Source organism: Thunnus albacares, chromosome 24 (genome assembly GCF_914725855.1).
Source record: "Thunnus albacares chromosome 24, fThuAlb1.1, whole genome shotgun sequence".
In the NCBI taxonomy this organism is placed as follows: Eukaryota; Metazoa; Chordata; class Actinopteri; order Scombriformes; family Scombridae; genus Thunnus; species Thunnus albacares.
In genome coordinates this window covers 14,614,915-14,628,057 of record NC_058129.1, presented here as the reverse complement: position 1 = coordinate 14,628,057, position 13,143 = coordinate 14,614,915, and the positions used below count along the sequence as shown (strand labels likewise).

The window sequence follows — 13,143 nt, the reverse complement described above, 5'->3', positions numbered from 1 at the left end:
AATTTATTCTCAAACTGCAGCCTCTCCTCCACACACACACACACAAACACAAAGACACAGACACACAAACACACGCACAGACACAGACACACACACACACACAGACACACACAAACAAACACACAGACACACACACACACAAACACGCACAGACACACACACACACAAACACACACACACAAACACAGACACACACACACACACACACAGACACGCACACACACAAACACGCACAGACACACACAAACACACACTCACACACAAACACACACAGACAGACACACACACAAACACACGCACACAAACACAGACACACACTCACACACACAAACACACACACACAAACACAGACACACACACACACACAGACACACACACACACAGACACACACAAACACACGCACACACAAAAACACAGACACACACACACTCACACACACAAACACACACACACAAACAGACACACACACACACAAACGCACAGACACACACAAACACACAGACACACACAAACACACAGACACGCACACAGACACACACACACACAGACACGCACACAGACACACTCACACACACACAAACACACAGACACACACACACAGCAAAGTCAGTGAACAGCAGATCACATGTGAAGTGAAGATTACTCGAGTTGACGACAACTACGCTCGTTACTTCTTAAGTGCAATAACACCTTAGCGAGTAAAAAGCCAATACTCTATCAATACACCTGATCAACAAGCATAAACATGTAGAAAAGTGATATTTTCAACTGCTCTGTCCGCAGTCTCTCATCCACCGCTGCTATGTTTTACACAACCACAGTGCGCTAGCTCGGCTAATAGCTAATTGTTAGCAACAAGCTAAAACTAAAGCTGTCTGTATGTAGTCTAACTGTTTAGCTTAGTTTGCCACCAATCTTCAAATTTGGCTCATTCTTGTAAACTCAGCTGCTGGCTGAGACAAAGCAGCCTCTCCTCTCTACCAGCGGTATCTGCAGCAGTCAATCACATCAGCAGCAGAGGGAGGAGGAGGACAGGAGGAAGGACTGATACTGACTGATGTCTGTCTTCTTCTTTCTTTCTAAACTTCACTCAGTATTTTCATGTCAGGAATATTATTTATTTTATTGACATTTTACATTTGTTTCCAGAGATATTATTGAGTTTATAAAGTGACTTTGCTGTTGTAAACATGACTGTTGCAGCTGGGCGGCTGTGGCTCAGGAGGTAGGGTCAGGAGCGGGTCGTCCACTAATCGGAAGATTGGCGGTTCGATTCCCGGCTCCTCCAGTCCGCATGTCGATGTGTCCTTGGGCAAGATACTTAAACCCAAATTGCTCCTGATGGCTGTGCCATCAGTGTGTGAATGTGTGTGAATGATTAGATTTCCTGTGATGGGCAGGTTGGGACCTTGCATGGTAGCCCCTGTACCCATTCAGCGTATGAATGTGTGTAAATGGGTGAATGTGATTCGCGGTGTAAAAGCGCTTTGAGTGGTCGGAAGGCTAGAAAGGCGCTATACAAGTACAGTCCATTTACCATTTACTGTTGCTGCTCTAGAAACAATGTTTAGTTATATTTGTAATAAAAATAAATTCTAATCCTGTTCTGAATTTATTTTTAAAAAAAGAATAAATTCAGAGTTTACGGCTCGACTTTAAGGCTTGTCCGATTTCTTTATACGACAAATGGAAAAGAAATTTACTTGTCCCACCACACAAGTTAAAAGTCACAAAAAAATCCTCACAATGTTTCATCTGCTCTGCACCTCTACTGTGCACACTGAAAAAGAGGGATGATGCATCACAGACAAAGTCTGTGACGAGATGTCAAGAGGCAGATATTCACATTTTATTACATAATGAAAAGGTCCAAACCTTCAGATGCACAAGAAAGAAAACGGAGAAAAGAGGAGGAGGAACAGAAAGCCCAATATAAGGTATGTCGTCTAATGTTAACATAGCTAGCTAAGTAGCAATAAAGCTAATGCTAGATAATGATGCTACGATAGCTGCTGGACTCACATATCGTTACAGATTGAAGGATATGAGACTGAATGACAAGCCAGTAGCGAGCTATCTGGATAACTGCTCCTTCCTACAACGTAAGGCTTTGTGCTGAAATTTCACTGACCAATATCAGTGATAATGGCTAACGCTATATCCATAAAAACATAGATTTCTGCACTGGGTTGCACCAACTATGTGTAAGCTGGCATGAGCCACTTGGCATCGTAGCACATTGTAGTAAACTGGATCAATAGTGAAATATCATATCAATAAATTAGGTCTCTACTGGATTACTGTGTTGCTAAATGGCAGCAATTAGAGTTATGTTGTAACTTATCTCCGTGGTGAAAGCTTTTATTTTAGTGATGCATAAATCACAACTTAGTGATAATAATTTACGTTATAACTAAGTTTGAACTGACACACAGCTGGTGCAACAGGCTGCAGCAGTTGTTTGTCTACTTTGCAGCTACATGTTTTTGCTTGTAACAGGCTGATATCTACTCTATAACTGTCCAGATGCACTCAGGAAATATCTGCAGAAGCCTCCAGCTGCTGGAGAAGTTACATCTGATCTCCCATCTACACCACTCTCTGAAGCAGGTCAGTTCAGCCACTTATTTGTGGTCTCTGTGTAACTGATAATACACTGCTATGTTGTCTTTATTATTGTTATTATTATTATTATTATTTGAATGTCACAGTTACAGCTTGTTATATTCAAGTCAAATATCAATATTATCTATTATTAAATGGTTTCTTACATACTTGTGTTATCATGGTATCACTAGCGCAATAAAATATATTGAATCATAAATATAATTTCTATATTAAAAAGGACACATAGCTAACTTAAATACTAATCAATATTAGACTGCAACCATCTATATTCATTCAAGTTGTCTACAGGACACATTAAAGCTAGAATAACTTATTCCATCTAAAATAATTTAAACTTGGATTCTTCACCTTTTTTCACTCATGTAATTGAACAGTTCTGGTCAACCGTTATCTATAATTTATGCTTCAGATGTGTTTATTGTCTGATGTGTTGTCATTTATGAATCATTGTGTGTCCTTACTAAAGGATTAATAACTATATTTGCATGTATGTTTAGATTTACCTGCAGGTGAAGCAACAACAGACACAACAGACACTTCTACTACTCTAAAGCCTGCAGACACCATCAACTGGAACAGATCCTGAAGTATGTGAGTCCATCAAGGCAGCAGCTATAGATCCTGCTGACTGGCAGCCCTGTCTGATATGGTGAGGACAGAGATAGTCAGCAGAGGCCATATCAGCTAAAATAAGACTGTACATTTACAAAATGAGAGGATGGGAGAAGTTCCCATCACCACCACTTCTACAGAAAATAAGCGAATGGAGAGAAAATCAAGAGAAGTTGGTTGGGTATATTCCAAGAAAAAATTAAAAAAAGTCTTTACTGCTTCTGCTGCAACCTGTTCTCACAAAAAAACTACAAACTAATCAGTAATTGATTTAATGACTGGAAAAATTGCAGTGAAATACTCAAAACCCACGAGAACAGTCCAGGGATCTCATTTGTTGAGTAAGCAGGAACGGGGCCTGAAAGAGGCGTACGCCACTTCCCAAGCAAAAGTTGTGATCTATGAAAACAAACTTGATGGGACAATGTGCGCACCTGCACCTAAACTCTTACCCATGCGTAGGAACATTTTAGAGACAGGGGAAATCGACGACGCAGAATTGAAGTGAATTGAAGGCAGATTGTATAATAATCCTCTCACACATTTCATTTGACTTAATATCAAACATCAATTATAGATTTTTAATATTTGGTTATACTGTGCATATATCACCAAGTATGAGTTCCCATGTAGTTTATATGTGTAAAATGGCTACAGTAAACACGGCTGTATTGTCAAGCACAGAGACACTGGAGACACAGCGGTGGCTGCCACACACACTCTGCCTTCTCCAGTCACCTCACCGGCTCATCTTCACCACCTGTGCTCACTGTGTCAATTAGAGAAATACCTGTATGCTGGATTTTGGAGTAAATATAAACTAATATAGTGTTTATTGTATTTTACATATTGAGTGAGTGGTGTAAAAACTACTTATACTGGTTAACTGGGAGCTGGCCCACTGCAGGGTGTGTTAAACATTTAACCAGAGATGTCTGACTTAACAATCCACAGGAATGTTTATTGAGGTTGTATATGGTTGTTTTGGGTTACACACATAATTTCAATACGTGTGAAAACGGGGAAATAAAAGGTTAAATGTCTGTTCATGCCTGTTGCGGTCCTTCCTCTGCTGCTGCTGAGCACAAGTGACAAGAGAGGCTCTGATACACTGACTCTCAACACTGATTGGCCAGGCGTCTAAAGACAGAGAGAGTGATTGGTGCGGCGAAAGAAACACATGTACATGAATATTCATGAAGGCTTTTGCATCGACCATTTATGGTTGAATGTGGGCGTGTAGAGGGCGGGATATGACGCTGATCCATGAGCGCACATTTCCAGGTGGACTGTGATTTATAAAGGGAAATATACGTGCATTCGTGTGTGCGCATGGTTTTATAAATCTGATTATTTTTTGGTGCATGCCATTTTCGGCTTTTGTGCGCACGTACAATTTTAGTATGGATCCTACACACTGTTTTATAAATGAAACCCCAGAACATTGTGGGCACATGACATCATGGAAGGAGTCATCTATCCAGTGTAATCTATCAATAACCAAGTGCCAGCGTCTTGGATGTTAGTAATAGGTAAAGGTAGTTAATAATAGTAATATTTAACAATTGATTCATTCTTTGAAACGTGATTTGTTTGTTTGAAAAGTAATTGTAATTTATAAAAATCTATATTTTTGTCTTGAAACCATTGTGGTGTCTGATGTTTGTTGTCCATATTTTTACTGTAGAATGAGCGGGTGTGTCATGGACTCATGGTTTGGGCTCTTTGTGTTTTTTCTTCTTTTGGTTTTCTGTGTTACACTTGTGTTGTCCAGTCTTTTTGCTCATTCATGTTATTTGAGTTGTATCTTTGAAAGACTGTATTAGATAATTGGTTAGCTTGTAGTGCTGTGTACCTAGGTTGATTTATTCAGAGACAGTTTGATTTATGCTGGCTTGTTATTGAGTGCTGTTGTGTTTTCTGGGTTTTACTTTGCTCTGTGTTTCTCTTGTGTGTTCCTTCACTCCTCCTGTTTTCATGTGCTCCTCCTCTCACCTGCCCTGCAGTAGCCTCGTCGGTCCTGCCCTGCTCCTAGTGTCTTCCCCAGCCTATCAGCTCCCAGCCTGCCCTTGTATTGTGCCACCTGTTCCTTGTTGTCTGATTACTTCAGTTTGTATTGAAGTTCAGTTTTCAGTTCAGTCTTTGTCGAGTCGTCTGTTCAGTTAGTCAATTCTGTTCTGTCTTGTTTGTTCAGTTTCCTGCTCAGTCGATTTTATTTTTGTATCTTGTTCTACTCAGCTCATCCTGCTTTTGTTTTTTTCCTGCCAGTCGTTGAAATAAAGACGCTTTTCTTCAGCCCTGCTTTCTGGTCTCTGCATTTGGGTCCACCTGCTCCTCAATGTATGACAGGGTGGTGATGAGGCAGTACTGGTGGGGTAATGTGGTTTGGGGGGAGGCACCAAATCCTAATCTCTCCTAGGGCACCAACATGTCTAGAGCCGGCCCTGCTGTCAGATTTATTAAAGGAAAGCTTTTACATTTTCAGAGTGAGTGAAGAAATCAGGAGAGAGGAGACAGAAGTGAGGAAGAATTGCAGGATGTAACTTAATGGTGTTGAAAGAAAAACAAGGAGAAAGTAAAGAAGTGATTGAAAAGGAAGAAGGTGCAACTGATTCAAGATTTAAAGAAACAGTTGAAGGAGTAAAGAGAAACACACAGAGGCAGCCCAGGCGTCAGGTGATGGAGAGACATGAACACATTCAAAGCAGGAGGCAGAAAAAACTGTTAAGGTCTGACTTCCACCTGTATCTAGATGAATTACTGTTCTGTAAATATGTTTAAAGGCATGAACACACATCACCACAAATGTGCAGCCAAAGACAGATGGAGTAGTCTTTTCATCAGTTAATATAATAACAATAGGAAAAAAAATGGTTTGGTGAAGCTGTTTATATGATTATAACCCATTGGACTGACGCTATTTCAGCAATAATTATAGCCTAATGTATCTCACCTCGTACACGGTCACATAGTTTAGTAATTAATGTTACACAACAGCGTTTGCATCGTAATGTGTCTCAAGGATAAAACATGAGACGCTACTTTGACTAAAAAGAAAGTCGTAGAAGAGGCTGATGAGCCCCGCTAACCCGACGTCTCCTTCATAAAAAAGCAGAATATCAAGTTATAACCGACCAGTGTGATTCACTGGAAATGGTTGCAGTAAATTTACAGCAGGACTTCAACAGTACAAACCTGTTATTTTAAAATATAGCGATTTATTGGTAATACAAAAAAAAAATCTGTTAAATTACGCTCCATTTACTGTTTTTTAACAATTATAATGTATTCACATTTTAATGCTAATTGACAGTCGAAAGTATGAAATAAGGGTATAATGCAGTATTTTTTGCATTTTGGGAAGAACCATTTCACCTGAACTGCACATGTGAAGCTAGATCTGTTCTTTTCTTCATCTATATCTTACTAATTGTTTGGTGAGCAGCAATTTTACTCATAAAATGTTGTATTAAAGCATAACGCAAAACTCTTGTAAAGACATATTCTCATCTCCTTTGTTATAGGAATGCACTGCTGTTTTTCAAATTCAACTTCTCTTAGTTGCAGTACTATTGGTTAGTCAATACATAAAGAATTTATTTGCAAAAAACCATAAATGACATTTTTGAAAGAAACAACAAACTGTTGAATGTAATGGTTTACATGGTTTACTTTCTGAATCCAAAATCCAAAATGATGCAAAAGTCAACTCGTGTTTTTGAATACTATCTGAAGAAACACATGGTTTAGAGAAATTAGCACAACTGACGATATCTGTTTTTTCAAGTGGACTCTGCCACAAGCCAAACAAGATGCACAAACTTATATCACAATAACTATTCTGTAACCATTAAAACTTCACATCTCTGCATGTTACTGTGCTACTATTGTTATTGGGGACAGTTGAAATGAGAGGCAGCAACTGTTAGATAAATATTGATTCAGGGTATAAACGGACAGAATATTCATTTTGGGTTTAAATAAAGTTTCTCAAGCAGTACTACACATGGCAAAATTCTTTTTCACCACTCAACACAATTCATTTCAAACATGGACCAAAGATCCATGAATTTGACAGGAAAATTCTTCTAAGTTTCAGGTGAAACAGCAGGAAGCTGTATTCAGCGCTGGATGGTCGGCCTTGAGGGCCACATCATATATGAGGGGATCCAGCCCACCTTCCTGACGGGGCTCGCTGCATTATTTTACACCTTCTACACCTTTAATCTCCGATCCCAAGAAGAGGCAGCATGCACACTCCGATTCATTCAAAGGTTAGATACTTTCAGTAAAACCTGTATTTTTCTTATCTTTTCCATAACGTGCTGTTGCACATCGATACATTTGCTGCATTTTATTGTGTTGTTTATCTGAGTGAGTTACACAACTTGATTTTCACACAGTGTCTGAAGAATCATTCATTCATATCATTTTTCAGACGCTTTGTTGGAATAAACCCCGAGAGAGGCACCAAGACTGGACAGGACAAAGTCTTATCAAAGAAAACTGGCAAAGTCACCAACAAAAACAAAACAACAGTCGATCCACATGAATCCACTCTGCTGAGGAAACTCATGGACCTCAAGTGGGACTTCATTTAAGATGGTGAGATTACTCAATCCCATTACTTGCTTCTATTTATCAAAACACCAGCTGGTCTCATTCGTCTAATTCTTTCTCCCTCTCAATCTCTCACTCTCTCTCACACACACACACACACACACACACACACACACACACACACACACACACACAGTCAGAGGGCTACCAAGGCTGGATTGGGCGAACTGGTGTCTTTGACTGGGCCATAAGTCATTAACTAACTCACTCCCCTGACATCGCCCAATACTTGGACTTCTGCACTTAACCGTGTTCCTTGTTAGAGCCTGACATACAGTTCATATTTGGACATGATGTAACATGTCTGCTGCTGTTCATTATATTTTCATTTATATTTCAACTGTTTTTGACAGACAGCATTATATTGACAAAACATCTTTTATTTATGTAATGTTCATCTTTTTATTTGTACCACTGATATGCCTTAAGGCTGGACAATATCTCCAGTATATTCAGATGTTACATGATATAGAGCCAGATATTATCTGAGAGTTTGCTTGTAATTCTGTGATGTAGCTCAGTTGTCTGTAACTGTTGCTGCTCCACAAAGCAAGGTTAGTAAGTTTACCACATGACTTTAAAAATGGTAAAACTGCTGAAATTTGGTTTGTTATCATGAACTTGAATTGTCAATCATAATTGAATCATATCCAAATAGCTCATTCAAATGTTGCTTTACAGATTCAAAACACTATCATGATGATGTCATCTTTTCACACTTATCTGCCTAACTTTCTAATCCTGCTTTGTGGAACAGTCCTCTGGTTAAAAGCTGCTTAACAGCAAATGATGCAGTTTTATTCAACTGAACTCTTCTGTTCTGGTCACCTGCTTTGGTTTTCTAAACACTCTTTCATATGTTTAAATATATTGTTAATCAAAAAGGTGATACTGTATAGTTGATCATGTCAATATTTCTGAGCCTAAGTGCCTTGTACTACTATTTCCATCAAAAAGCCAAAGACAGTTTGAGAGAGAACGCTCTGTTTCAGCTTTTTGTTTAACATGCAATTGTTCTGCATGTGAAGTTTCCAACTTTATATTCAAATAAAAAGTCAAGTGCAATAAGAAGCTGTGTTTTTTTCTCTTATATTGTAATTACATGATTGAAATATCAGTGATTTAGCTCTGTTCTTCATTCCTAAAGAACATTTTGTTCTGGTTTGCATTATGTGCTTGTAGCCAGCTTTGGACACAGATTTTATGAAGAATGACAACCAGGTCTATTAAAACCTTTTTCTTAACAAAAGTGCCTTAAATTGTATGTATTGTGACTATTCCTATGTGTTTAACCTGCTAAGTCAGTTTTCATTTAGGTTAAAAGTAGGTTTATTAAAATGTTTGTAAAAAAATACAAACTAATTAGTTCAGTCAAACAAATCTGTCAACTGTAAGATACTGTAAAAGAAAAAAAAACAGTTATATTAATAAAGCAATGAAAAACCAGATCATACTGTATTTTTCATTAACAGCACGAAACCGTAAACTTTAGTAACAGTAAAAAAATGTTAATTTTACAGTAACTTAATGGCAACCCTGCTGCCAGTTGTTGAATGTTTTTACAGGAAGTTTTAACAGTGTGTGTGTAGAGGTGTGTGTGTTTCTACTGTAGCAGCCTGGTGTCATCAGGAGATTTAATGAAGGTAAACACAGTGAACGGTGGTGCGTAACGGCACTGCGCTCTGGCGCAGCACTTCTCAGAGGCTGCAGATTTATCAACATATCAGTCCTGCTGACTTCAGATGCTGCAGGGATTTAATGAAGTGAAGGAGAAGCTTTTCATACAGTATAAACAGCTGTGGACAACAGATACTGTAACAATCACCCACATTCATTTATACATCACTGCACACTGATTTACTGACTTTCCTGCTTTAACCACATTAAACCTTATTTTCTGTGCACATGTTGGTTGGAGAGTGTTTAACTGAAATAAATGATTTATATTTGAAGCATTAATCTGTTGTTGCAGCACGTCTGCATCCAGTAGACTATTTAGTATGAAACACAGGCGCCTGATACTGTATCAGTAGCCTATGTGACGCTCACAAAAACAAAGGGATTTTATGAGGATGACGAATGACTGCAGCGTTCTACTATAGTCATACGTCATTGTTCAGTTTTAACAACAGCTGACATTTTTGATCTTTGAGCACAAAATGAAGTTATTTGTCCACAAATATTTGGTGAACATTGTGGCTAATCAACATGGTCAGAAAATGACTCAGAAAAATATGAAATATCTCAAAAATGCCAAAATACACTGGAGGGAGGCTTTAAATAGTATTTAAATGTTTGAAAATAACATTTGAATGTGTAAATCTGAAGGAGATTTTACCTCATAAAAATCATCCTTATGTCTGCAGTTTAGTGTCACCACAACTTTCACATCATATTAATCTCAGCACAGAAGTAAGAAATGGTGTCTGACCTCAGAGTCTCCAGTCTACAGTCTGGACTCTCCAGAAAATCAAACTGCAGATTCCTTTCTGAACCGTCCCGACTCTTGTTGTAGCTCAGATCCAGCTCTCTCAGGTGGGAGGGGTTGGACTTCAGAGCTGAGAGCAGAGAAGCACAGCTGATCTCTGACAAACTGCAGCTCCACAATCTGAATAAAGAAGAAATCATGTAGCGTTAGAAGCAGATTACATGGGTGCAAGAGCTCCGTCTACAGACGGATTTCCATCAAAAGTGAATTATTTGTTCCATCATAGTCTGTTTATTTTTACCACTAACACAAAAAAGATTTTACTCTGCCACCACATTTCTGCTTTTTTCACTTTGTAAACGATTAAACGGCGAGGGAAAGAGACGTTCGTTGTTCCAGACATCAACGCTTGTTCCAGTTTCCTGCGGTTGTTTATGCATCGATTTATACGTCTGTTTTCTCCAAAATAATCAAAGGTATGGCAGTTTTATTTAATGTGCACTTATTTCTCTGTAGGGATGGGTACCGAAACCCGGTATTAAACGAGCCCCGAGGATAAATGATTAAAGACTGTAGTATTGATAAGCTCCGATGTTACCGGTTCTTTTATCAGCACTTTTTAATGTTTTGGTGTAATTTATTCTCAAACTGCAGCCTCTCCTCCACACACACACACACACACACACACACACACACACACACTTAAACACAGACACAGAGACACACACAAACACACACACACAAACACACACACACATACACAAACACACACAGACACACACACACAAACACACACAAAAAAACCACACAGACACACACGCATACACAAAGACACACAAACACACAGACACACACACAGACACAAACACAAACACACACACAGACAGACACACACACACAGACACAAAGACACGCACACACACAAAAAACAAACACATAGACACACACACAAACACATTCACAAACACACAGACACACAAACACACACAAACACAAAGACACAGACACACTCTCTCACACACACACAAACACAGACACACACACAAACAAACACAACACAAACACACACAAACACACACATACACAAACACTGAGACACACACACACAAAGACAGACACACACACACACACACACAGACGCACACAAACACACAGCAAAGTCAGTGAACAGCAGATCACATGTGAAGTGAAGATTACTCGAGTTGACGACAACTACGCTCGTTACTTCTTAAGTGCAATGACACCTTAGTGAGTAAAAAGCCAATACTCTATCAATACACCTGATCAACAAGCATAAACATGTAGAAAAGTGATATTTTCAACTGCTCTGTCCGCAGTCTCTCATCCACCGCTGCTATGTTTTACACAACCACAGCGCGCTAGCTCGGCTAATAGCTAATTGTTAGCAACAAGCTAAAACTAAAGCTGTCTGTATGTAGTCTAACTGTTTAGCTTAGTTTGCCACCAATCTTCAAATTTGGCTCATTCTTGTAAACTCAGCTGCTGGCTGAGACAAAGCAGCCTCTCCTCTCTACCAGCGGTACCTGCAGCAGTCAATCACATCAGCAGCAGAGGGAGGAGGAGGAGGACAGGAGGAAGGACTGATACTGACTGATGTCTGTCTTCTTCTTTCTTTCTAAACTTCACTCAGTATTTTCATGTCAGGAATATTATTTATTTTATTGACATTTTACATTTGTTTCCAGAGATATTATTGAGTTTATAAAGTGACTTTGCTGTTGTAAACATGACTATTGCAGCTGGGCGGCCGTGGCTCAGGAGGTAGGGTCAGGAGCGGGTCGTCCACTAATAGGAAGATTGGCGGTTCGATTCCCGGCTCCTCCAGTCCGCATGTCGATGTGTCCTTGGGCAAGATACTTAAACCCAAATTGCTCCTGATGGCTGTGCCATCAATGTATGAATGTGTATGAATGATTAGATTCCCTGTGATGGGCAGGTTGGGACCTTGCATGGTAGCCCCTGTACCCATTCAGCGTATGAATGTGTGTAAATGGGTGAATGTGATTCGCGGTGTAAAAGCGCTTTGAGTGGTCGGAAGGCTAGAAAGGCGCTATACAAGTACAGTCCATTTACCATTTACTGTTGCTGCTCTAGAAACAATGTTTAGTTATATTTATAATAAAAATAAATTCTAATCCTGTTCTGAATTTATTTTTTAAAAAAGAATAAATTCAGAGTTTACGGCTCGACTTTAAGGCTTGTCCGATTTCTTTATACGACAAATGGAAAAGAAATTTACTTGTCCCACCACACAAGTTAAAAGTCACAAAAAAATCCTCACAATGTTTCATCTGCTCTGCACCTCTACTGTGCGCACTGAAAAAGAGGGATGATGCATCACAGACAGACAAAGTCTGTGACGAGATGTCAAGAGGCAGATATTCACATTTTATTACATAATGAAAAGGTCCAAACCTTCAGATGCACAAGAAAGAAAACGGAGAAAAGAGGAAGAGGAAAAGAAAGTCCAATATAGAGGTATGTCGTCTAATGTTAACATCGCTAGCTAAGTAGCAATAAAGCTAATGCTAGATAATGATGCTACGATAGCTGCTGGACTCACATATCGTTACAGATTGAAGGATATGAGACTGAATGACAAGCCAGTAGCGAGCTATCTGGATAACTGCTCCTTCCTACAACGTAAGGCTTTGTGCTGAAATTTCACTGACCAATATCAGTGATAATGGCTAACGCTATATCCATAAAAACATAGATTTCTGCACTGGGTTGCACCAACTATGTGTAAGCTGGCATGAGCCACTTGGCATCGTAGCACATTGTAGTAAACTGGATCAATAGTGAAATATCATATCAATAAATTAGATCTCTA

At 39.1% G+C, this 13,143-nt stretch overlaps 1 protein-coding gene and 1 long non-coding RNA gene across 3 annotated transcripts in view; one reads left to right on the top strand and one right to left on the bottom strand.

The window, feature by feature from the left end:
* Nucleotides 1-13,143, bottom strand: part of LOC122976220 (NACHT, LRR and PYD domains-containing protein 12-like) — a 105,747-nt gene that overhangs the window by 15,485 nt on the left and 77,119 nt on the right. For both annotated transcript variants that reach the window (XM_044344568.1, XM_044344569.1), the window contains one exon: nucleotides 10,293-10,469. In XM_044344568.1, coding sequence (XP_044200503.1) covers nucleotides 10,293-10,469 — 177 coding nt within the window. The remainder of the gene's footprint in view (nucleotides 1-10,292; nucleotides 10,470-13,143) is intronic.
* On the top strand, nucleotides 6,169-7,937 carry LOC122976227. The gene is made up of 2 exons (XR_006400871.1): nucleotides 6,169-7,515; nucleotides 7,680-7,937. It is a non-coding gene; the product is annotated as an uncharacterized LOC122976227 (long non-coding RNA).